The sequence below is a fragment of the Cheilinus undulatus genome, linkage group 1 (assembly GCF_018320785.1).
Source record: "Cheilinus undulatus linkage group 1, ASM1832078v1, whole genome shotgun sequence".
In the NCBI taxonomy this organism is placed as follows: Eukaryota; Metazoa; Chordata; class Actinopteri; order Labriformes; family Labridae; genus Cheilinus; species Cheilinus undulatus.
Window position 1 is genome coordinate 37,400,823 of NC_054865.1, and position 27,231 is coordinate 37,428,053.

Genomic DNA, 27,231 nt, shown 5'->3' on the forward strand with positions numbered 1-27,231 from the left:
CATTAGTAATGGAACTATGCCAAGGTGTTACTCCCAAACATATTTTTCTTTTGTCTTTGTGGTATAGTGATAGCTTCTCTTGAAAGGAGCAATACCTAAGACTTTGACCCTTTACTGGACCACAGGAAATGAAGCTTAGCATTAGTTTATGTAGGATACGGTAGTCATATGCCCAGCTGTGATCAGCTGATGGCCAGCTATGCCAGTTTTCATCTCCCTGCTCCCACAGTCAGTCACAGCTCTTTCTCTCAACACAAGGCTGATTTAAATATGATGTATTTCTCACTCATCCCTGCTCGTATTAATGCTGATGCACCGTGCTGCCGCTTCTGGCAAGCCTTAACCACCTCCACCCAAGCCTTCTCCTTTATAACAAAAAGCCTGTTGCACCCTCATATTCATGCTTCTATGGATTAATTGCTTTTGAACTAATTTTACTGTACTCAATACACATTATCCTGAATGTTTTTATCCATATGGGGGTTTCTAGCCATGCATTCCCTGGAAAGTCAAAGCATGCTGCTTGGACTAATCCAAGGAGCATCTTCCAGGGAGCAACCATGATATTCCTGACCTCCATGGGCTCTCCATTTGGCTAGGCCCCAGAAATCTCTCCCCTTTATCTCCTCCTCTGGGCGACCTTGAACATGTTACTTTAAAATGTGAATATTACAGAAGAAACTTAGTTTGATCAGAGCAATAAAAATCCTTTCTTTTTAAATAAAAAATGACATAAGATATAAGTGCTTATATTTTGCCATTCAACAGCTGCACCTCTGTTAAATAAAGCTGAATAATCATGTATTAAATTTAAAAAAGACATGCACAGTGATACAGATTTTGTGTTAATTTCTTTAATATTTACACTTTTATAAATTTCCATTGTGCAACCTTTTCCAGTCACACACAAAATATGTTAAAGGTTATTTTCATTCTGATGTAAGCAAAAATAAAATTCATTTAGGCAAGCTAAAAGGAGACTGGCAGTGCTACAGGTACATACAGATGATACTTCAAGTGGTTTTGGTGTTTTGGTGATGTTATCTGAGTTTTTGACAAAAATACTACCTTCATGATGCTTTTAGTACCTCTGCTTCTTGACATTCTGTACCTGACAAAACAAACAAATAAAAATACAAACAAAAGTTCCTATTTGGGAACTTTACTGCAAGGAAAAGCCATTCATTCATACCTTGAAAACATGATACAGTGTACAATCAAAGTGCAATGACATGTAGAAAAAAATATTTGTAACTTTGAGATTTACATTAGTCAGACAGTTCCATGGTTAATAAGCACAGCAGCATCCATCGTTGAGTCCAGGTGCTTTTAGAAGCTAGAAACACTCAGTGTCAGTGCTGCTCCATCTCCACACATCTTGTTCAGAGTTCTGTTCTGGTTTTGTTCTGCTGAGTAGAAATCAAAACAAATCCTGTTTTCTTGCAGAATTCAGGTGTTTTTTTTGTCACTGTAAAATAGCACCTCAGTGTCCAGAAATTGCTTGAGCTGAAAAGGGACAAGAGAGAAAGACAGAAAATTTGAAAAAAAAAAAAAAACGTACAATTTATCAAACCAAAATATTTTTTCCCAAATAAATACATGGCATGTTCTTTTTAGAAAACTAGATTACAAATATTCAGAAAAGTTTAAAAGAGAAGGCCGATAAACACTGTGGAGTACACCCGCTTATTGATTCTTTTAGAGTTTCCTCTATCCATGCAGTGGAAAACATAAGGTCAAACTTCCCTGGCAGAGAAAATTCCTCATCAAGTACAAAAAGGGGGCTAAAACATGGGTACTTTTAGTTAGTACAGATAAGCCTATCACTTACAAGGAAAAAGAACAAAAAAAAAAAACTGTGTGAAAACACTGAACATCTAAAAACATCTATCGGATATTTCAGATTTGATCTAGATCATTCAGTCCAAAATGGAATATGTTCTTCCTGTCCCATGCTTCACCGTGTAACTCATCCATTTTCTATACAGCTTGACCCTTTTTGAGTTGCTTGGGGCTGAAGGTGGTCCTAGCTGCCACTGGGCAAGGGTTAAGGTACACCCTGGATTGATCATTCGTAGAAATGTTCTAATTATGAAATTAGGGCAGATGCTGATGCAGATGTTAAATATAACAATTAAATTGATACCAATGTTTTTCTTTTCTTATTTTTAAATCACCTCTTTTGGTGTAAGACTCCTGGTAGCATTAGCTGCAAATTTGATTGGTCAGACAAAGGTTATGCACAAACACCCCAATTTTAAACAGATCTGTAATGTGCTATAAAATCATCTAGTAGATCTTGTATGCCTTTTTAATCATTACCAGTGGAAACTAAACTACTCAACAGCAGAGCAATAACTACACAATACGGCCCACCTCAAACAGCAACCTGAACAGTCTACAAAAAATAATCACACACAGCACACAAAAACTATATTGTAAAGCATGCAGCCACACAAGTTCTGAAGGAATGAAGTCCCATATGTAGTCGTAATGACACATTCAAGTCATGCAACACTGAAGAGGAGATAATTCATGCTTTTACTTCCTCTGACATGAATTAACCACAGGTAGAAGTACACATTAATGTGTACATTTATCAATATTTGATTATTTTATGCCTTTGTTCCCATATGTTGTAATATTTTTCAATTTCTGTTTCATAATTTCACACTTTCTTGTCTGTGGAGATTCACAGATTTCAGAAGAAGAATTCAAGAACAACATTTAGTAATCAAATATGGGCTGATGGGTGGAAGTTTTTTAATAATGCATAAAATGACACCTTTTTCTGCATTTACAGTAACAACAGTGATACGTGCTGTTTTTGCAGACTTTTCTCCACCAGGCTACAGATGGGGAGCTAATTGGTGCTGAGGAATGCAGCTGTGCTGACTACTGAGCTGTCAAGCTGCTAGCTGCTAAATCAAAAGGTGTCTCTTTTGTTAATTATACACAATGCTACAAACAGTCTTGTTAGTTGGAGCCCTTTTATTCCCCCATCCATCCATAAATATTTTGGCAGCAGTACAAAAAGAAAAAAAAAAACAATTTACAGACAATTATCACAGTGGGATGAGCAGACTGCCTGCAGATGTTTGTTTGGATTATAATGGGAGCAGAGGCAGCTCTTCCTGAACCTGTTTGCTACAATCACAGCAGAGCAGAGAGCATGCAGGGAGGTGCAGAGCAGGCAGGAGACCCGTTTTACAGAGGATTAGTGAAACATTAGCACCATAAAGCATGCAGTTAGACCTTACTTTATTTCTTGGATTAGACAAACGTGTAGTGAATCCCGTTGCTTAGAGGAGAGGGAGACGCCACAGACACGGCAGATACAGGAGGGAGAGGAGGAGGTGGAGGTGGGGGAGGAGGAGGAGGAGGAGGGATGGGGAGGTTAGCCTGTGGTGGGACTACAGAGGAGAGGACAGAAGAGAAAACAATAGCGGTGGTTAGTTTAAGGCCAGGGGTGGGATGGTAGAGTATAAAACACCTGACACTTCAGGTCTTTATCCTGTTAACTAGACTTAAAGGGATCACCTTTTTTTTACATTTATTTTTTGGCTTCTTCGTCTTTATTCAGACAGGACAGTGTTTAGAGACTGGTGAAAGAGAGAGAGAGGAATGACATGCAGGAAAAGAGCCAAAGGCCAGACCTGAACCAAGGATACCCACCTTAAGACAAAAACCTCTGTACATGGGATGTGAGGACAGAAGCACTGGGCTTTTGGCGCCCCCGTTTGGTATTTTATAAGTAGGGTCGTATGAGGTACTTATCAATAGTTTGTATATTAGCCATAGGGGATGCAGAGTGCTAGGAGATGGAAGCTGGGCTATAGATGTTTCTGTTTGTACTGTATTATTAAGATAATTTTAAGAAAACCAGGTCAAAAAAAAATCTGGTAGCAAACCACCTCATGTGTTCTACATTTTAAACAAAAAGAGCCATTGAAGATGTCACTTTGACACTGGATAATTCTGACAACTTTGCAGAAGTGTGACATTGATGAGATTGGCAAAATCACAACTTAGACATCTGATTATTTTTAATAATTCAGCAGTGTTTATTGTGAAATCACAACTGACTTGTCAAAACCTATCCAGTGATGAAACAACACTTTAAGAATTCTACACATGTAAAAAGTTTATTACATGGAAATTTGATTTTATGTATTATATCTGAATTGATTAAATTAGGTATGTTTGCTTGTATGCCCCTATGGTAAATGACATAAGGTGAAATGCCCTATAGGATGCTCTCTCAGTGGATAAAACGTGATAAGATGTGCCCCAGGGCAAGTGTAGCAAGTGTAGTTTAGTCATTTTTAACCTTGTTAGTTTTAGTCTAATTTTAATTGATGAAAACTCAGAAACATTTTAGTTATGTATCCGTCAATTAAAAAGCCCTGACATTTTAATCTTTACTTTTTAGTCATTTCATTAGTCATATTTTTAGTCTAATATCAAATGTAACACACTCTTACTTATGTGCTATCAATCCTAAAATTATTCTAAGATATATTCATGAAAATACTGACATACTCCAAAAGCAAAGTGGAGAAATAGACATATTGAATGTCTGCCAAAAACTAAACTACACTTTTTTCTTGTTTTATTCTCCTTTATGAAAAGTAGACATTCTTCTCAACTTCTAAACCAATTAACTTCTAGAAGTTAACTGGTTTACAGCCTGGTTAAAAAAACACAACACGTCTCATTTGCTAATGTCTTCACGTCCTCACACTGTATGGGGGGTGAATTTTTTTTTTTTTTGCCACAATCTTTCGATTATATTTAGGAAAAATCTCATGGCACACTGATTCCCACGTCTCATTTGATTGACAGATAGCTCGACAGGCAGAAGCTACCGATCTGTCAACCAGAATGCTAGCTAGCTAGCTGACAGGAAGTGGAGCTCAGTGGGCACACAGGCTTTGTCCAATTCATTTTTACAGTCTATGCCAATCACATACGGCAGGTGCTTCTTCACTATCTTTTACCTCTGCCTTTCAAACATCCTGGGTCCTTCACTAACTCTCCTCATTAGCTGATTTGCCAGTGCCATAATCCAGTGGTTCAATGGTCACTGGTGAGCCTTGAGGCAAAAAAAAAAAAAAAAAAAAAAAAAAAGTTTGTAGTCACTTAGAATATATTAAATAAGCTCACATAAAAATCTTGCCTCTTTAGAAGTCAACAGACTACAAAGACACCCCTTCCTACAATTTTTGTCTAAGAAAAGGTTTATTATGAAAAAAGTCACAAACAAAGCTGTAGATCCATATAAAAGTGTTGTTAATTATTGGGAGACCAATACAGACAGTTCATATTCTTGTAAGTCCTTTTTCACATAAACGATTTTTTCTGCATCCTCATAAATCCAAAATACCAAATATTTTATAATTAAGAGTTACCAAATTAAAAATTAACAACACCCCTTTAATATATACTGTAAGTGCTGCATATTCCTGCCTGTGTGCTGGCTTTTATTGAAGTCTCTCATGCATAATATGGTGAAAAAGACACTTCTTTTAATTCAGGGATTTGAAAGAGCACCAGCGTACCTTCCTTTAACACCAAAGGGAGAGAGAGTCAGTGATTCAGTCTCTACTGACAACATGCCACCAGTTATATTCTCTGACATTTCTCAATGCTGGAAATAATGTTATAATTGTTGACTTTGCCTCACTGTGCATATTAAGCTTCCACACACGCTGACAGCTTGAGTGTTACTGTGTGTGACAGATATAAGTGTGTGTGTGTGTGTGGTGGGGGAGACAGACTGACAACCTGCTGCCGCTACAGTGAAAATGAACTTGCCTGTCTGCTGTAGAGTATGAAAGAGATGAAAAGTGAGTGCAGTGTCTTTTATGCAGGTTCAGAGCTACATTCAAAGCAGCAGCAGCAGTGTGCAGAAGGAGAGCGGAGTTTGACTGGGTCATTGATCAGCACACAAAACGGCCTCATCAAGCGATTCCTCCCCTGTCTGAAAGATTCTACACGGATTGCAATTAGAGGCTATCTGCACTCCTAAGAAGGAATAATGTTCAGTTATTAGGAAATGAACTGCCTTATTGCTTGACTCTGCACCTTACGCCCTTCTCATCTTCACTCCATAAATCCAGAATTTTCCTTATTATCTCTTCTTAAACCAAAATATGTCAATGTGAAGCTGGGAAGAAATTTACTGAAACTGGCAGTCTTCATATGCTTTTTTTCACAGTAGAAATACAGTAATCACTTCTGTAAGTATTTCCGGGGGTAACGCAGTTTTACAGTCTTTCATAAAGCAAAGATGTGTAAACCTGCAATATCCAACAGGCTTGAACAAAGGGAATATTAGTTCAACTCATATAAAATGACCAACCTGCTACCAGTTTGCTCTTAAGCGAAGCCTCCGAGGCGAGAGCATAGGACATGGTGATGATCCTCTCCTGCTCCTGAAGAGCTGAGTCAAGGGCCACCAGCCCCACATCTGGCTTGTCCACAGGCACTGTAGCTGCAAGGGTCTGCACACTGCACAGAGACACAAAATATGAAATAAACGAAACTTAATGCAACTGTATGAACAGTGGAGTGCTTTTATGACTTTCTTTTGCCACATTTATCTTAACATATGCAAACGTGAGCCCAAATCATTGTCCTGATTCCTCTGAGTGGTAGGATTTAAGACCGTAAATGACACTGGAGCCAAGGTATTGCAGATGAACTGCTTGTTTCCATACAAGACCATCTTAAAAACCCAGAGTCAATCATAACGTTATTAAATTTACCTTGATTTTGCCAAGATGCTCTTGATGCGCTCTACTTTACGATGGCGCTCCTCCACTTCCTGTGGACTCAGAGGCTCTTCAGGCTCTGTATCCACATATCGCTCTGGTATCAACACTTTCTGAGGCTTGGAAAGCTACACAAAAGAGAGTTTTATGTTAACGCCCTTGATGCTTTTTTCACGTTGTCTTTTAGAAATAGTCAGCCTTTATTCTTTTGGTCTGGTTGTTTTTGTAGCTTTTAAAGAGACATCAGTGTCAATTTCAGTCTGTTTTATGACCAGAAAAACAACTTCCTGGAGCTTTAATTGGAAATAAATATTGCTCTGATTTATTCTCACATCACCCAGAATAGACCCATTTTAATGCTTTAACTAAACAAGGTTTGTTTTTTACAACCCTTAACTAAATAATGTGCTGATGTGACAACACAATAGCCTTTAGGCATTAATGAAGTACACAAAGACATACTGCCATCAGAGAGAGTTAGATAATCGTTTTTATAAATTGTGCTCAGTGTTAACATAACCACAGGGACAAAATGTGGTTGTCTGGGCAGATGATGACAGCAGGTTTTTGTTGTACATTTTTAGTTACTGTCTCATGTTTGTTTTTTATCTGACTCTATAATGTCCTTTTTTCACTGAGAAACAGAGATCTTACTTCTTTGTTAAGGTCCAGATCATAATCCAGGGGTTCCAGGTCGGGCTCATGCGTGGGTGGGGTTGTCACTTTGGAGCGGAAGGTCAGCCATTCGTCGGAGTGCGGCCGCGGTCTCTCTTTGTGCTCGGGGGGTCTTTCTTCCCCCTGAACGCTCCTCACTCCCTGTGCTTCCTCCCCTTGTACAGCCCTTTCCAGCAACTGCAGGTCAAACTCCTGCTCTCTCTTCCACTGGACAATGCACAAAGGAAAAAAAATGCTGAAAAACATGTGGCAATATACCTTCTCCAAGTTGTTTTGGTCATCATGTAAACAGGCAGTCACTTTTTTTTTTTAACTGGTTGTAAAGTGTGACCATGTTTGTGTGCGTGTACAGGTGTGATAAAGAAAAAAAAGTCAAGTCAGGGAGGGATCATGCATGAACACAGTATAGATGCTCTCAAATCAAAGCATGCTGTAATTCTCTATAACATTGACAGGAAGACATCAGAATGCCACAAAAACAAACAGGAAAGATCTGCTCAGTCATACTAAAGACAGTTTCACCAATCAACTACACTGTTTATATGCAGAGAAACAATAAAATATCATAAAACACATGGCAATAGGAGTTCATTAGAAAATATTGTTTATTTATTTGCAAACATTCACATTTGTAAAAGGGCGGACTCTCACAGCTAACAATTAATTGATTTATCAGCAGATTAAAAACACTTGAAATCACTTAACCTCTGCTTTAGTATGAGATTGATTTGAACACATTAGTGTTACCTAAAGTAAGAGCTCTTCTTCTAAATGATTAGGAGGCCATTAGAAGTCAGACCAACTACAGAATACTGTATCTTCATCTAAATGAAATATTCCAGCAGAAAATAATTGCCATGATTAGGTGTAGGTGAGTAGATTTCAACATGAATCGCTCAGTTTATGTCAGTGCTTGGTCAGTAGGAAATAAAAAGGCACTTTCTACTCTCTCTCTCTCTCTCTCTCACACACACACACACACACACACACACATATATACATACAAATGGATGGACTTTACACAAGATAAGAAGGCATAAATATCTAAATAAAGAGAGAAAAGACTTAAACGAATAGACTCAGAGAGCACAAGACAATGTTACAGGGTAGAAAACAGTGTGGTAGTATGATGCAGATAGACTGTCAAAGTAAAAGGAACCACAACCATGACATGAAAAGATCAGTAAGGGTGGATGGGTAAAGAAATGTTAGTGTTTAGTTAAAATATTAAGAAATTGGTGGATATGAATGTCGACGGCATGGAGAGCCTGTGTCTGTTTTTACTGTGTCCCTAGAACAATAGAAAAGTTGATATTACAGACAAAAAAACTTTTACGAGTCAAAGTTGCCTTTTAAAGTTCTGAAAATAACACTAATTCTATGAATATTGAGTACATTTTTTATGCTGCAGTTAAAAGATATATGAAGATAAAGAGCTGATATCAAACTATTATTTACGGCTCTTTCTCAGAGGACATTTCGCTTGTCATGTTTAAAAAAAAGCATCAGATTATTAATAAAATATCGGTGGTTAAATTTTTATTTTATCATTAAACCTTGTGCTTTTCATAATACGACAAGCAAATGTTAGCTGTGAAAAGGCCTCCTATAAATCTGAAACAATAAACATATAATAACCAAAGCTGTAGGCACACAGTGAATCCTGGTAACCATACTGCACTTGTTTAATCTTTTAGTATAAACACTGTGTTGTCAGGAACAGAGACAAAGACAGACTTGAGACATGCATGACTACTGTCCACCGCCACTCTCAGGTTGGTCATCGTCATGCATGAGAGGGTGACGTGTGATATTGTTCTAGTGACATACTGATCCAACGTCTGCTGAAAGCGGGCGTGAGGATGAGGATGACGGCCGTGGTGAAGAAGAGCTGTGTCGGTCTCCGTGACTCAGGGTGCGTTTGCGCTGGCGGACGAGGGCCTTCTGGTGTCTCTTCATTCTCTCCAGCTGCTCATCAGCACTCATCTTCCCCCTCTGCTGCTGCTGCTGTTGCGCCGAGTCCCCGGAGTACAAACGCTCCAAGGCACTTTTTGGTCTCTCCTGAGATGGTGGAAAGAGAGTTGATAACGTGAGCAAAAGGTGCTGCAGAAGGCAAAGACGGGAAGGAAGATGAAAACAGCCGTGAAAGCATAGTCAGTGGTGTTTAAGAGCAGAAAGCAACAGAGCAGAATTCTGTCTTTTTTCACGACATATCTGAGATTATAGCTCACACACAGAGAGAAAAAGGAACCCAGTATATTAAAAGAGCTAAAATGTTTCATACTTTTCTTTACCCTTAAAAATAATACATTTGACACATTTTTTTCAACAATAAATTTACAATTTACAATAAATTTAAATTAACCTTAAATCTTATGGTATAGCTGTGATAATGATCAAAATAGGATCAGAAAAATATTATTTTGTACAGATTATGAATACAGTTAAGTTTCAGTTAAAACCCCAGATATTTATGTCCTTAATCTATGAAATTGTAATACAGGCTTTCAATTATTTCTACAGACAGTTATGCACGACTAAGCAAAGCAGATGGAGTTTAGTGAGTCAGAAAACCAATTTTACCACAAGTTATCAAATAGTTTAACACAAGAATTCCTGCATGAATATCACTGAAATCATTCAGAATAAGGGTCACAAACAGTTCAGTTACTTATTTTGATTCTCTCTGCACTATAGAGTCATAGTTAATACTGAACTCACCTTCACACCAGCAGCTGAGCATGCTCTTCGGAGGGTCACATATGAGGTGATGCTTGAAGACTGATTTTGTCTTAGAGAGGAACCAGCCACTCCTGAGGGAAGCCAACACGTATTATTATTTCATTAATAATGCCAGTGTTTACTGCTATTTGTGCAGGTGCATAAATGTTTGTCATTAAATGTTGCTGTCAAACACAAGGTGCAGTTGAAAGAAGATTTTGACTCACAGGAGAGTTGCTTATCCACTGACTGATCACTTAATAAACATGCTAAAGCTACATAAATCTTTTGAGGGTCAATCATCAGTTTACCTCTGCTGGGCAATGTCAGGTAACCCTCAGGTCCAGATGATGTTACTACACTGATGTGGCTGGAGCCATCCCCAGCTCCCATAAGCTCTGGATCGCTGAGGAAAGGCCGAAGTTCGACCTGAGATACACGGAAAGACATTAGAAACTAGAAAAGCACTCGGAGAGCTCAGACCTCCGCCATTAGCCCTATCTCCCAATAGTAAAGAATCCTTTAAAAAATTCCTGGATCCAGACGGTGATCTGGATCACTCCCAAAATCTAATTAGTTCTTCCTTATGCCATTTCTGATATTTCCTGAGAATTTCATCAAAATCCATCCATAACTTTTTGAGTTATGTTGCTAACAAACTAACTAACAAACCCTGCCGATCACATAACCTCCTTGGCGGAGGTAATAAAAAAGACAGAAATGTAGACACTTCAGCAGCATAAACACAAAGAAACCAGAGCTGTATGAACCCACCTTACTGTCCCCATTAGTGTGCTGTCCAGTCTCTCTGTCCCTTTTGCGTTCATCTGACTGTCGCTTGAGACCGCGTACAGATGTGTGTCTGATGACTGTGGTCTCTCGGGGCAGGGGGGGCACAGCAGGAGGATGCTCTTCAGGACTGTAGAGCTGAGGTAGAGGAGGTCTGGGAGGCACATCTTCCTCACCCTGGACACAAAACAACTTTTAACTTTTGGTTAGCAATGAAAAGGGCAAGCATCATGCTCACATTTCTCTGAATGGCATAGGCTACGTTCACACTGCAGCTAAAAGAAACTCAAATAGGATTTTTGCTCATATGTGACCTGTATCTGTTTTTTCCTGACATTATTCTGGAGCATCACAAATCACAACAGAATTGGGGGTCTCATGCTCAATGGAAAACATGGAAGACAACAGTGATGAAGGCAGTAAGTGGAGGGATGGAGCACAGCATTGTTAGACCTCATAAGAATTTTTTGTTTTATCAGAGTTTAGATAGTATGAATGAACCTCATTTTAACATCCTTAGAGCCAACAGACCCTCGTACCCCCCTAAAATCTCTGGTGCCCCTTGCAAGGGGGACTCGGACCCCAGGTCAGGGACCAATAATTTATTGGACTAAAATCCTAAACATTCAATTCTCAGCATCTAATTGTAAAGAATTTCATTTAGATTTATAGCCATGAAAATTCAAATTCCTCAAATAAGCATTTCATACTATGTCATGGTTAATTAATCAACAGATCAAAGTGAAAGACTCTGTGTAAATCAGGACGCCAAAATATTCCTTAAGGTATCATGTTATTCTGTGACCACTCAAGGTCAGATAGGCTGCTGATTATGGATGCAACAAAGTCCAATCAGCAGCTGAATTCTCAAACCAAGATGATCTCTATTTATTGAGAAACAACTGAAGTTGGCATCTGTGCCACAGTTAACTCACCCAGTTAAGCCCACTTGTGATAGTTGCAGAGTGCTGTAAAGGCTGCTGGCTGGGGCTGGAGAACAGGGTGGGGGTGTGAATACTGGGGCTGAGGTGGGGGCTGTGCTGTGGCTGCTGCGACAATCTCATCTCCATAGCAGACGGGCTCCCAGACACAGAAGGCACTGATGACGCCGACACTGAAGGCACAAATTTCCTCTCTGGGGGATTTTGGTGTATACACATATGTGAGATGAATACACACATGTTGTAAGATAGTGCTTTGTTTTCCCATGTGAAATGTTTAAGGCATTAGTATCAAGTGTGTGATTAAGAGCCTTGATGGCATGTTACAGTAGTGTGAGCACGAGGCTTGTAATGCCTTGTACTGAAAGCAAATACAGCTTTATTTGTACACATGAAACCGAGTGGTTGACTGACCTGGGTTGGTAACAGAGGAGATGGTGACTTTGTAGTTGGCTTTACTCGTGCTGAGGCCTGCGATGACATCCTCAATCCTCCACAGCTCTTTTCTGATCTGTACTTTCTCTTGCTGCTCACACAGAAACACACAGAAACACGTAATTATAGACATGTTTCTTAAGTGACTTATCTCATCAGTTCTGCCAAAATATAGCTTTGCATTTTTGACAGACACATTATTCACACACAGTTCTTTACATTGCATCTACATACAGTGCCTATAAAATGTATTCACCCCCCTTTAAAGTGACTGACCTTATTCAACAGAGGTCCACACAATTGTTGCTGGTAGTCTCTCATAGACACATGTGTCTGGAAGGTCCAGTCACTATTTAATCAGTATTCCTGGCTACCATTACACCATGAAGACAAAAGAACATTTCAAGCAACTCCAAGAAAAAGTTAATGCAAATTATAAGTCAGGGGATGAATACAAAAAAAAAAATCTAAGGCACTGAACATCCCACCATGGGAGACTTGATGGTCAAGTGGAAGAAAGTTCTTTGTTCTGATGAGATCAAAATGGTGCTTTTTTGGCCATCGGACAAGTTGTATGTTTGGCAGACACCGAACACTGCACATTGCCACAAACACACCATCCCCACTGTGAAACACAGTGGTGGCAGCATCATGCTGTTGGGATGCTTCTCAGCAGCCAGCCCTCGAAGGCTTGTAAAGGTAGAGGGTAGCATGGATGTGGCAAAATACAGGAATATTTTAGAGGGCAATCTTACTCAGCCTGCAGGAGATCTACGGCTTGGGAGAAGATTTATTTCTCCAGCAAGACGATGATAGGGAAAGCTATGCAGAAACGGTTTAAAGACAACAAGATGAATATTCTGGATTGACCGAATCAAAGTCTCAACCTCAATCCATTAGAGAATTTGTGGCTGGATTTGAAGATGGCTGTTCATGCCTGATCCCCATGCAACCTGACAGAGCTTGAGCAGTATTGCAAAGAAGAATGGAGTAAACATGCAGTGTCCAGTAGAGCCTGATTGACACCTATCTACACAGATTCAAAGCAGCTATTTTTTATTTTTAGTCTTAGTCTTAAATGAAATGCATCTTAGTTTTAGTCACATTTTAGTCATTTCTATCCTTTTTAGTTTTAGTCTAGTTTTAGTTGACGAAAACTCAAAACATTATAGTCTAGTTTTAGTCCATAAAAAGTCCTCACATTTTAGTCTTTCTTTTTAGTCCAAGCATTTATTTTCTTGCCTAAATCTGGTACCAAGTCATGGTAGTGTGTTCTCTGCACCCTGCCGAACCTGGGGTCCTTGCTGTCTACAGCTGAGAGGCAGAATAGATACAGCTGCATTGTTTTTTGACAGATTTAGCCACAGCGGAGAAATATCACAGATTTTGAATGTCCAACAAAAACTACATTACATTTTTGTCATTTTAACTCATCACAGATCTATTTTTGTTAGTTTTAGTCTAGTTTTTATCATGGAAGAAAAGGTTGTCGACAAACATTTTTAGTCAAAGTTTTAGTCGACGAAATTAACACAAGCTGTGATTGCAGCCAAAGGTGCATCTACTAAATACTGACTTGAAGGGGGTGAATATTTATGCAGTCTCTTATTTGACGTTACATATTTTTATTTAACTGACGTCACTTTGTAGATATCTTTTTTCAAGGTGAAAAAGCTAAATTATATTGACCATGACTGATTTATAAAATCAATAAAAAAGGTTAAACATCCAAGTGGGCTAATACTTTGATAGCCCTAAACACACTCATCTATGGTAGTGTGCAGGGATCACTGAGGCACAGACCTGAGAAAGATCACTACGGGTCATCTGTCCCTGCAGGGCTGACTTCAGCCAGTCCACATCTCTTTCCAGCCGGCTGTACTCGTTCCATGCGTTCTCCATCTCCTTAAAAAACATAGAGAACACAGAAAATTACATGGAAATGCTGAGCCACTTTTAAAATTAACTGTTTTTCTGGTTTTGTTCCCCCAGTTGTGTTTGATTTCTTCTTTTAATACTTAGGGACAAGTACAGAGCCAGTGTACTGATTACAGCCCAACAGATAATGCTCTTTCAATTGAAATGAAGTTTTTTAACCACTTTGCTTTGATCTTTTCTGGCAGTCTAATGAAAACTTATTAAAAGTTTCAAAAGCTTGAGTACTACCAGTATTACCAGTAATGTCTTGACACGTAGGACCAAAAATACCTTTGTTTACTGTTGAATCATCTTGCGGTTTATTAGTCAATGTTCCGTTGAAACTTATCTCTCACATTATATCACTGCTTACTTTAAATATCAACAAACGTATAGACTACATCACTTCTGACTAGCTAAGGAGGTTATTAATGAGAACCTTAAGGCCTTAGGTTAATCCCCAAACACTCATTTTGATACATACAGTCAACCTGAAACAGTGCAGAAACTAACAAGGGACATCTAAAAATAGACGTCTTGTTTCCAACAAACAGAAACACATGAGTGGAGAGGACAGTGACTGTTTATGACAAACATTATGAAAGTGTGAGTGCAGCTTTTGTCTCTTACTGTAGAGACTTGGGATATCTCAGCCCTGATGTGCACCACGTCCTCTTGTAATAATTTCTGCTGATACGCAATCTTCTCAGCATGTGCCGGCTGATCTCTGTACTGCTCCATCTGCTGGTGGGAAACGTCCAGCACAGACTCCAGCTTGTCCTAGATATGAGGACATGAAAGACAGTCAGCATACAGTTCAACACCCACAAATAAACACTGTACATAGGAAATTAAAAGATGCTTCTTCTGAATAAATTTGAAACTAAACCTTGTCCTCTTTCAAAGTGCGAATGCTGGTTTCCAGCTCCTGCAGAATCTTATCTTGTTCACACAGTCGACTTAATTTCACCTGAAGAAAACAAAAGTGAAAATAACCGAATTGCATGCATGGATCTCAACTTGTTCTCACTCTTTTTACCTCCATATTTCCACAGAGTGTGGGTATAATGCAATGAAAAACAGAAAAGATCAAATACAATATCTGGTCAACTTTTTTATGCTTGTTCAACTGTTTCCCCAACTAATAGTCAGATAAGACCAATTGATCGTCTACTGTAGTCTCTGCTGTCTGTAAATATGTCAATAAGGCTCGCCTGTGTGCAATGCCCAGAGGATTTCCTCTCATCAGCACACTGAGATATATCAAAAGGTTCTCCACTGTCTAGTTTGGGGAGAGATCTGGTAAAGCCCATTATGAGTAATCATAATCAAAAATCCATATTTTCACATTCACTTTTTGGAGAAAAGCATGTTGATTGAGAGTGACAGATTTGTTTTCCCAGAAATGGGTTATGTGTTTATGAAAACAACATAAGATTGCCTAGTTCACAGTCTTCCTCACACAGAGTATTTTTTCCACAGATCTATTTATCATTCTGTTCAATTAATTATTAAGCTGTTTTTATTTTGCTGCCGTATATTGTTGTTTTTAATTGCATGAAATATTCATTGTTCAGACAAATTTACTGGCAATTTCTTATAAATTGTTAAAGTGGAACAATGCTAATGATGAAAAGCCAGGACATCCATCTTATTTACCTCTATTCAGCAGAAAACAAAGAGAGAGAAGAGTGCGATCAAGCAAATCAAACTGAAAAATTTAACAGCTCAACATCTAAAACTCCCATTACATGTATTTTTCCCTTTAAATTGCAGAGAGGAAAATAAAAGCTGTGGTCGATACTGTGCAGAGTGGATGGGTGTCCCCACAGTGTTGCAACGTACATACGTTCCCTTTCCCTCTGCAGCCTCTGTTTACCACAGCTTAAGAACACACACACACACAAAAACCACACCAAAACACACAGTAAAGTCAGACTAAAGGCAGCTGCTTCTCTGTAGTGGATTGTAAGAAGTCAGAGATGGAGATCTTAAAGAAAAGGGAGAGACAGATAAACACGCTGCTTTTCACACTGTGAGAACAAAATGATTCACTTACGTCAGCATCACTTTCTGCTATTTTCACAGGCCGCGATGGTCTGTCTTTTTTTAAACTCTCACGTCCAGTGACCTGAAATTTAGTAGAGGCACAAAAGGTTTGTTATCAGTGCTTAAATGGCTTATTTTAAATACATTTACAGGAATAAATACACAAAGACATCAACAATTGTAAAGATTTTCAACTTAAATCTAGAGTAGTATTTAAATCAAGCTTGATGGATTGAGACAAGAACAAGAGAAATAAAATCATCCAAACAGGAAAAGAAAAGCTTTAGCTGATTTGAAAAAATGAGCAAAACATTTATGCAGAGAGAACTTATGCATCTTTGTTTTGAGGCACACCTCAAAAACCCAAAGCTGCTCTTTCCTTGCATTATTTTATTCAGACATATTTATTTTTTACTGAAAAGATTAGGGATTAGTGAGGACTTTAATTTCAGAATTACTACTTGGGAAAGGTCACCAGTGCTAATTTAAGTTATTGAGGCCTCTAGTTTCATGCTTTTATGGCATGACAGGAAATATTTGCTAACAGAGAGCAACAACTATGTGCCAAAGTTTGGAAAGATTAAAAATAAAAGGACATGTGTTCCTGCACTTAACTATGCATTGTGGCTTTAATCGAGACAACCACATTTTAACATGACTTTGTTCAAGCTTTATAAAGTTTCAGATCAGCAATCTCTAAACAATTCATACCCACTAGCAGGTTGAATGAAACTGCAGTCCTTGCATCTATCAAAGTACTGCTAAAAATATAGCTGATAAACTGGTAAGAAATATCCTTTCACGCCAGTTGGAAAGTAATAAATGGCCTATTCTTCCATTCTGATGCAAATTTTACCAGTGTACTTAGAGTGCATTCAGAAAGTATCCACAACCAGAGCCCTGGTTGTGCCAAATGTCTTCCATTTGAGATTTATAGAGGCCACTGTGCTCCTTTGAACCTTCAGTGCAGCAGAATTTTTCTGTCCTTCTCCAGATCTGTGCCATGCAACAATCCTGTCTCTGAGTTCTGCAGGTAGTTCCTTTGACCTCATGGCTTGGTTTTTGCTCTGATATGAATTGTCAGCAAAGGTTTAAATACTTATGTCAATGTGATTTTTCAGTCTTTAAATTTTAATAAATTAGCAAAAATGTCAAAATTCTGTTTTCACTTTGTCACGATGGAGTACTGAGTATAGATTAATGACAACTGTTTCCCCTTAATTATCAGGTTACAACATAACTAAATAGAAAAAAGAAGGGTGTCTCAATACTTTCTGAATGTACTGTATGTGCAAGTAGAAAATACAAAATAGAATAAGTTCAATAAAAAATGTAGCATTTAACATCTTTATCATTCCAGAAAATTAAAGCAAATTCCTATTACATCTCAAACAGGGACACAGACAAAACATCTTGTTGGGTTTAGGGCTTCATAGTGAGCAACTTTTTTCTGTGCAATTCTGTCGTATAAATGGAGCCTTTTTTCATATTTTTCACTTTCACTATCTCCATAATACAACATTATATAGTTCTCTACATAACAGAGTAAATATTTTTGCCAGTTTTCTGTGACATTTAGTAATGAAGCTGAAAGTGTGTGTGGAATATTCATAACACACCCACGTCAGGAACACCACACCCAGCAAAGCTTCATGGACCAATGCAAATGGGAGACGCAATTAAAAGGGCATCCCGCCTATTTTACATGTCAAAGTCAATTACTGTTGTGTTATTTTTTTTCTGTGGCTCTGGAAGGGGCTTTGTATGTGTGGGAAAATTACTTTCATGATCAACAGGATAATTTAGCTCCGGTATGGAAACTACAAGTTATTAGAAAAAAAGGCTGTGTTAGTAAATCATGTCATTCAAAGAAGAAGCCTTTGTTACTTTATTATGTCATTGAAAGAGCATTTTTTGGAAGTGAAAGAGAGTTAAATTAAAACCATGGAGTTGAAAGTTAAAACACCCAGTTATATTCTTTCATACTTTGTCCATTTGGTTTAAGAGCAATATCCAATGAAAACATTTAAGACTAGAGTGTTGTCTGCCAGTCACCACAATGAAACCAGAGGCCTCCAAATGTGACCTGTCATAAGATTACTCGTATATTTTATAGAGCACCATTGGGTCATCACTTATTCTAAGATAAGCAAAACAAAATAAAAGTGAAGATATGAAACATGTATTCAGTACAATCAGCAATGCTTAATAACATGCACTGAGGCCTTCTGGCATAACAGCCTCCTTTCCATCATTTCCAATTTCATTGCAGTGTTGGATTATCGCACAGTGAATGATCGGATCAATGTGTCCATGTGCGATATCCTGCATAACTTTCAGGGATGCATCACATTCCTTTAGAAAAGCAGTGAAATGGTTTGTTTCACTTTGTATGCACACCATCCTTACATTCCAGCAGTACCCAAAACTCGGAGTGGAGTTTTCAAACACATTGTGTACTGAAACGATCATCGGGTCAATACTTTGGATCTGTGTTGACACAGGAAATGGAGAGGTGTTATAGGACGTACATCATTCGATGACCCCCCCACTCCATTCCAAAACATAACCCAGATATCTAATCAATGTACTGTGGTGTTAAACATACAAAACAAACTAGCTGCAAATGCTCTGCACAAAGATAAACGGAAAGTATGCAAATAGCTAGCTTAATGAAACAGACTGAAACTGCACTAGCATGCCTTTCACATAATGCTACTTCTGTCTATCTATGAATAATTACAGATAATGTGACACATTTTCTGTAAAAAATCTTTATATTTACAAAAACTACGACTCCTATCAGGATAAGATCAACTAAAAGATGGTGTTGTTTATAAAAAGCAGACACAACCACTGCAGTGTCACTCATTGGGGATATGGACAACAACTCTGACTAGAGTTCAGAGTTTTTTGCTGACATCTGGGTTTATATGAAGAGGATATAATTGGACAAGAGAGCTGAAATGCATCACTGTGCATCAATCAAGTTTGCCATGGTAGGAAATAGCCAAAGGAAGCCACGCCCTGTTTCATAAATGTTTTATAATCTGTTTTACTTTAGAAAGGACCATTACCTACAGAATAAATATCACAGTGTACTTTAGAAGAGCTGGGCCCTCACTGATTAACAGTGCACATGCACTGAAGAACATTCCCATGCAACATTGGTATTTACTAACTTGTACTTTTACTTGGGAATGTGTGTAAATAAAAGCACATCTCTGACTGTGCTTACATACAGCATCCGGTGGTAAAACAGTGAAACTACAAATGCAAAGCATTATGAGTGTCACAGCACGCATAAATCTGTCTTATTCTCTGTGATTTTCTAAGATTTTATTTATTGAAGAATCTTTTCAGGGATATTTTAGTATTTTTGAAGTTGGGTTGCATAAGGTACTTGGCAATACAAGTGGCAATTGCCTCCAGAGATTTCAGTGTGCATGGTCCCTTTAAGATGAACGGTGAAAATTGACAAATTGTGTTCTGTGATCCTCCAGTCACAAATACTTCCTGTGGGACTTTTCAGTGCACTGAGCTTTTGAGCATTTGAAACTACATGCTTATTCGAAAAGTGTCCACTGAAATATTAACCCAAGTATTGAGCCCTTTTTACTTCCACGACCATAAAATGTTCCTTCTTCTCATCAGTGGTTGCTCCAATGAAACAGTTGAAGTTCAAGGAATTAACGTTGTGCAATAGCTGAATTTGCAACCAAAAGGCAGAGTCCACTTCTTATATACAGTCTACGACCCTCCCATGTTTACTACAAAAGGCACGTTGGTGGAGCTGTCATGTGACGACAGCATTCAAACCACTCTGAAGGTACTGATGCTGCCAGTTCTGTGTTGGTAGCAAATTTGACAGCAGCAAAAAAATATGAGCAAATTACACAGTATTATCATTGCATTATTTTGTATTATTCCATCTACAATAAAGCATATGATTAATTAAGACTTGGATTCCATATAACAACAACCAATAAATTAAAAATGTAAAGGAATAAAAAAGAGAAAGGAGTCACCAAATTAAACCAAATTAAAGGACATGTTTGGTTTATGACCTAAAAATAAAGAGAGTATATTAAAGGGTAAATCATCAAACCAAAAACAAAGCTTCAGCATATGTGGCATCAATAGTGAAATTGAAAAAAAGTCTTGAAAATGGCCTGAGCACAGGGTTCAAAGGACATGACAGCGTTAGCATCCCTTATCTTAAGACCTTAAGTAGTATCTTAAGCAGGTTTTTCTAGCACAACTTTACCATCCTTCAAGGTGAGAAAAAGTTTTGAAAGACACAAAGCTCCAGTGACACTTGAACTTAAGAGAACAACTTTAAGACCAGCCCATTTTGGCCTGTGACCTTCATCAGCATCTTGAAGAAACACCAGGGTCCTGCTGGAGCTTTCTGTCTCCATTCTGCATCTTAAAGCAGAGTTCTGTCAGCCAATGGAAAACATTGCGACCAAATAAAGTCCATGTTTTCTAATTGGAAAGAAGCCAATCATTACTTTAATTCAGTGTCCATTAAATTCAACATTTAGTTCACTTTTACTGAATAGAATTCTTCTTACTTTAAAGGAATAAATTACAAATTAAGAAGACATTTTAAAACACATCCATCATGAGGAGAGAGTAAAAAGCAAAGCACAGGGCAGAGGAAAGAGAGGAAACGAGGGAAACAGGGAGACAGGTGTTGGAGGTAGCAGCAGGAGAACAAGATTGGAGTTGACAGGAGGAAGATGGAGGAGAGATGAAAAGGATAAAGTGGCATTTACTTTGTTGGGGCCCACCTTCAGATCTAGATACTCCAGGTCCTTCTTCAGTTGTATGTAAGTATCATCGGCCTTTAAATGAGCAGTGGAGAGACAAATCATTTGAAATGAAGCTGCAAAGGATAATGGGTGACCAGATGACTAGACTTTTTGCTGTATCAAGCTTTGATAACATTTGAAATTAACTTGATTGCAATTGAAGTTTTCTTCAGTTTGTGTGCTTTAATTTATGGTTAGTGAAGTCAAACTGCAATCAAATAGTCGTTCAAGCTTTTATCAGCAGTTACTACATGAGCAGTCTCATGTTTGACCTGAGTAATACAGGTCTTTTGCCTGACATGTGGTCAAACTGAGCATTTGGGCTTGTACATAAAAAATGAATGTCAGAGGATGATTGGATGTTACAAACTGGATGTATGTGTGATTACTGAGCACCGTTGCAGCTTCTATGTTCATGGACAGTCTAACAGAAATACAGTGTGTGTAAACAGGCTCATAGGGGAGTCTGTGGTCTGATGGCTGCTTCAGAATGATCACACCAAGAGCCAAAAATTTCTCACAGCACACAGAGATGAAGATACATATGTGTGGTATTCACCACATGTTGTGTTGTGGCTGTGCAAAGAAACACATCGATCACACAAAGTATAAAATACAGGCACAGTCAACAAGCAACATGCTTTAAAATGGCACTCTATTTATAAATAGAAAACTTGCTTCAGGAAGCTTGTCCAAGTTTTAAACAAGTTGAATGAATGAAGCTGACAGTGAAAGACACTAATATATAGCTTTAAGGCAATCTGGTCAATCTGAAGTGCAATACAGCCCACGCCAAAATGGTTGGAATAAACAAGACAACCAAGCAGTACTAACAGACAGCACACTATTATGAATGGCAGGGAGTAATGTAAGGGACTGGCTGGGAAGAGGGGGACCACAATGCACTGGCAGGGGTTGCAGAGTGCTGCAAGGGGAGGTTAGGGTGGTTTCGAGCGCCCCTGACCTGCATGCTGGGGCCCAGAAGGCCATTGTGCTGGTGGTGCTGCAGGTGAGCGAACGCATCACTGGGGCTATGCACACCAGCCATCTTAGCCTGGTGCCTCCGAAGCTGAATGAGGAGCAGAGTCAGCTCCTCTGGCTGTAGCCAAGCCCGATGTTTAAGGGCAGAAAGCGCAGAGGGATGAGAGAAGATACTTGAGAACCATATAGGCAGTACAGTAACTGAGAAAGCTGATTGGATGAGAGGCCAGTGTGCTTTTTCTTAGTATTTTTTAATAATAGCTTAAAATGTTCAAGCTAGACCTGCTGATTTATTGTGCTATAGGTTACTGTCTGCAGATAAGGGTTATAAGAACTGATAACATTCCGAAAATGTAATGTAGAATAAAAAATTAACATTTTTGAGAGGGGGAGAGAGCCACAAAGTCAACTGGCTTCATTAGAGCAAGATTTTACATTTTGTAACAGTCACAGAGAAGACTATAATACAAATACAAGGCCTAGTTGAAACTTAGATAAAAAAAAAACTGAGACTCAAATAATCCTTAATTATGTGGGGAAATGTAAAAGAGAACAACATACCGTTTTCCCATGCAAGCTGGGTGCACTGACAGTGTGTGTGATGTAGCCCATGGCTGGCATGGACCTTCTCTCTATTTGGGAGGTCTGCAAAGAAACAAAAATAATCAACTTGTTAGCACAACTCTAATAAAGTCGTATCAAACAGAATGTCTAATTCACAAAGTAGTCTTCAATAGAGAGGCCATTCCATCACACTGAATCAAAGTTAAAACATTGCCTCCAAGTCTGAAAACAAAATTGACTACACAGCAGATTTATTTTTTCATCTCTCCTTTTCTCCCTTTCATCGTTCCTTCTCTCACTCCAAACAAGGTGTGCCCCGAGTTTCAGATGCTATAGGGCTTTGAAAATTTGACGTTTTTGCTTAACACACAGAATTAGCGAAAAAACCAAGCCCACTACAGAACCTTAAAAGGACACAAACAACAAGAGATTTAATTAACTACACATAAATTATACTGAACCTGCTTTCTTAAAATAACATTTGTTTGCTACCAGCAAGAGAAGCACTGTAAGCCATTCCCTCTGAGATTCCCATGCCACTATTTTTTTGCTGTATAATAGGTTTTTTATTTAAATGTGAGATGAGAAGAAAGAGACCGCTGCTGATGTTTGAGATAGAGTGGAGATGTTTATAGGGTGTTGAGGAGCCCTGGGCAAATTGGATTAGCTGCTAATAAAACATACTTCTTAATGATATTCCACAGAGGTATACACATCGCTATTACTTAAGCACGCTCCAGTCAGAGAGAGCCTTAAAGATGCTGGGTGCACCAAAACTAAGTTCACTGCAGTCTTGCTTTAGTTCCCATAAACAGCCCTCTCATGAACAGTCACTGTGCCTCCCTTCTGTTTGAATTGTATCTCCTTGAAATGCTTTTCTATAATTGTGAGTCTGTCTGTATGATTATAATTAGTGTCTTGACATGGGGGAAACAGAGCAGCAGCAACACTTTGTTAACTTGTGTGAGTTCTAAGTGTTGGTTATGAAGCTTGTGTGTTGGTGATTGTGGTGAGAGAGACTTTTTCACATGTGGAGGGTGTGGTTGGCAGACAGCGCAGGGTGTGGATGGCAGGACGGGCCCTCGCTCTGTCTCCTGTGGCAGTGTTGGTGTTGTCTGAGCGCTGCGATGGTTTGGGGAACGTCGTAGAAGCAAGCTCTCACTCACACATAGTGACACCACCTGTGGAGCATGCCAGGGTGTGGACTGTGTGAATTTGTGAGTGATTCACATGAGGATAAAAACTTGTGTGTGCTGAGAAGTCAGAGCCTTCTCATACTCTACATGTTAATCTTCCCATGGTGTCCTTGTGAGCTAACGACATCCCTTGAGTTGACATCAATAAAAACCTCACATCCACTGTGCAAAGCAGCCGTGAGAATGGGACCTTTGTCTTTGGCTCGCTGCGTGTGAACCGTCTACTTAACCTCATGACACTGACAGGCTTGTGTCATTCTGTTTCTGTATTACAGAGTACAGGCACCAACAACTGTGCAATAGCAGCATATATATCCATCAGAGGGTGGGACTTTCATTCATTTTTTTATCCTCTACAGGATGACCTATCATAGCTAACATTTCTAAAAGTAGGGTACACCCTTCACAAGCTACGAGTCTATTGAGGTGGGACTTAGAGTAAAAGAGACGTTCTATTGTGTTCAATTTGAAATAAATACTGTGTTAATAGTTAAATTTGTGCATAAATATAAGTTATGTGTACAAGACACCCTAAAATGTAAATTTGTACATGAAGCTTTGAGAAACATCGTACTCTTTTACCATCTCCAGGGATGGGGTGGGTCTTTGGCACTGTTATTTTGGGGGTCACAGGTTGAAATGCTTGGGAACCCCTGCACTACACAACCACAAATATTCCCTCTGATCAGTCGTAATGTGAGTGCGACAGCAAAGTAATGCCAAATTTATAATATCCAGGCAAGTATTTTCTCCATGAATAAATGTATGAATAATTTAGTTAGTCAAGTGTAGAAATAGCTAAAAAAAAAGCCCCTTTTTCAATTTCCCCGAGCTTAAATAAGATATTAACATTGCACATTTTGTCCAACAAACAGGGAAAAAAAGATTTTTGGTTTATGATGATAAAGAATTGAAGTCCTGGAGAAACTGAATAAAGGACAAGTTTAAACATAAACAGAAAAAGCAGCCCCAGGGTTATCAGTGATAGTTAAACAATATCCAAAGCTCTCTCCTGTCACTAAAACTTAATTATAATATGCATTTATTAAGTCTAGACTTTGCTGACCAAGACTATAGTACATAATTATTACAGCTTAATGATCTCTGCTGACATGAAATGCCAAAGGAATTTACTTAAAAAAAAAAAATCACTAACTGAAACAGTATCTTGATTGTAAACGTTCTATGACTGCTTATGGTACATACTGTGTATTGCACAAAGCTTGAGCCTATAGGATCAGAGTCTTAACATCTAAAAGTACATCTGATTCTCTAGTGGATAACATGTGAATTGTTGTTTATTGTTTTTAATTATTTAATAAAACTGGATGCAGCAAAATGTGTGCAGCACTTTAGGGCCAGGGCAATTTTCCCCAAGGAGCAATAAAGTGTATCGCATCGTATCCTAACGTGTCGTATTGTATTGCATATCGTGTAGCATTGTTTAGGGCTTTTAAAGTTTCTGGTGAATTATTTGTACGGAGACAGCTCTTGTGAGGTCTGCCAAACTATTGCGCTCTGCAGCACCACAATTTTGCTCTGACTGAAGGCGAGTAAACATGCACACTGAAAGCGTGTCTACTGCACTGTGCAGCCTTGATCAGCTTGAGACAAGAAGGCAGAGATCAAGGGAGAACTACGAGTTCACACAGGAATAGTATGTCAACTGGGAATTATGTTTCGTTTTGACATGATTCCATGATTTTATTGCTTCCGCCATGGCTGAGTACAATATAAAGTTAGTAGGTTATCATTTGCTACAAAGAATCTGTAGTTTCATGTAAAATTCAGTGTCTTTTTAACTCAAAAGTAAACTTTTACTCATCAATGGCACCATAGTAGCTTTGTGGCCCACTGACCTACCGATGACCTTTTGCCTGTGCTGCAGGATGAGACGTGATTTTGATATAGTGATGGTTTACAATCCGGAGTCTGTGCATTGTGCTGTATTTTGAAGTTGACTGGATACTTTGCATGTTTTACAGGCTGTTTGGATCGAGCTGCTCTATGTCTGATGCAGTTTAGCGGCGGCCAACACCGAAAATAGTCATGCAGCGGACTTCCAATGAAGCGGAGCCAAGTGCAGCTTTAGGAACGTGCCAGAACTGGACTAGATCTGGCAGTGGAACCATTCCAAATGACTAGAGATGGAACGATTTGCTCTGTGCTGCCGGCAGATCGCAGTATATGTAGAAATTGTAGGTAAGAGTTATTTATTTCCTGTTTGGAATACAAACCTTATTAATTAAGAAAAATAATTGCAGAATAAAGAAGTTTGTATAGATTTAATATTATGGCATTCACTTAACCATGGAAAAAAAAAGAACTTGTTATGAACTGAAAAGCATAAAAGGGAACAGGTGCACAAGGTGCAGATGACTTGACTAGTCCCCTGAGCTGTGAGTTTATTAAAGTCAATGGAGACATTAGGGAGCAGTGGTGTACTTGTTTTACATCACTGTGGCTGCAGGGAGATGTTGCTGTGGATCAAGTGTGCTGAACAGGACACTAACACATGAGTTTAATCCCAAATGAATTCACTAATTATATACCTTAATTAATCCTGACAAATGCATTGATGCTGATAGTCCTACTTAAAATACAGCATATACAGCTCCATATGTTTCCTACCTGAGAGAGTTGGGCGCATATATGGCCAGGGGAGCTTGATCTCGTGCTGTCTGTGGTTAACACTTCGTCCAGCGGCCTGACTGTGCGTCTGTCTGAGGGAGTGTGTGGCCTGCGAGGGGACAGGGGTTTGAAGGAAGGGAGTGATGGTGGGACTTCACATGGGGAGGGGGGAACAGAGATGGAGCGAGGCATCTCCACAGTCACTCTGAAAGAGGAAGAGTCTGTGAAGTTCGGACCGGTGTAGATAGGAGCAGTGGGGCTGCCATGGCGGAATTGCTGCCGTTGCTGCCACTCGTACAGCTGCCACACCATCCCCTCCTTGGTGGCCATACGCTCATCAGTGGACATGCGGAAGTGGCTGAGTCGGTCATGGGCGTACTTGTAGTCACTGGGCAGGTTGACTGGTGCTGGAGGTGAGTTGTTTCCAGATGGGAGATGGGGAGACTTTGGCAATGAATGATAAGTGATGTCTGCTGTGCTGGCTTTGGGCTTTAAAGGAGGAGTCCGCCGAGGGAGGTTAAACTCAACAGAGGGAGCACTGAGGCAGAGAAATACATGGAAGAATTTTAGTGGATTTGTAACTATTTGAAATTACTTATCCACAATCCTTTCTTAGAGTAAAGTGAAAGTAAATAAAATAGAACTATTGAGCAGTTTCAGTATACAGTGTTGTCCACTAGAGGGAAGCATTTACACAAAACCTCACATAAATATGCTGCTGTTGGTGGATTCACACTGT

At 39.0% G+C, this 27,231-nt stretch overlaps 1 protein-coding gene across 12 annotated transcripts in view; it reads right to left on the reverse strand.

Moving 5' to 3' along the window:
• Positions 1-850: 850 nt before the first annotated feature.
• The window catches only part of plekha7b (pleckstrin homology domain containing, family A member 7b), a 99,497-nt gene continuing 73,116 nt past the window's right edge, over positions 851-27,231 (reverse strand). For 3 of the 12 annotated variants that reach the window (XM_041782946.1, XM_041782989.1, XM_041783030.1), the window contains 19 exons: positions 26,493-27,030; positions 23,694-23,846; positions 22,663-22,746; positions 22,085-22,219; positions 21,085-21,153; positions 16,314-16,385; positions 15,144-15,224; positions 14,885-15,034; positions 14,141-14,242; positions 12,317-12,428; positions 11,897-12,096; positions 10,947-11,138; positions 10,484-10,601; positions 10,173-10,264; positions 9,282-9,512; positions 7,431-7,658; positions 6,771-6,904; positions 6,365-6,513; positions 1,535-3,413 (listed from right to left, as the gene is read on the reverse strand). In XM_041782946.1, the coding sequence (XP_041638880.1) occupies positions 3,274-3,413; positions 6,365-6,513; positions 6,771-6,904; positions 7,431-7,658; positions 9,282-9,512; positions 10,173-10,264; positions 10,484-10,601; positions 10,947-11,138; positions 11,897-12,096; positions 12,317-12,428; positions 14,141-14,242; positions 14,885-15,034; positions 15,144-15,224; positions 16,314-16,385; positions 21,085-21,153; positions 22,085-22,219; positions 22,663-22,746; positions 23,694-23,846; positions 26,493-27,030 (2,980 nt within the window). In that variant the 3' untranslated portion in view covers positions 1,535-3,273. Of the gene's footprint in view, positions 1,507-1,533; positions 3,414-6,364; positions 6,514-6,770; positions 6,905-7,430; positions 7,659-9,281; positions 9,513-10,172; positions 10,265-10,483; positions 10,602-10,946; positions 11,139-11,896; positions 12,097-12,316; positions 12,429-14,140; positions 14,243-14,884; positions 15,035-15,143; positions 15,225-16,313; positions 16,386-21,084; positions 21,154-22,084; positions 22,220-22,662; positions 22,747-23,693; positions 23,847-26,492; positions 27,031-27,231 lie in introns of those variants that run through there. The other 9 variants (XM_041782972.1, XM_041782964.1, XM_041782955.1 and 6 more) reach the window with 9 other exon arrangements.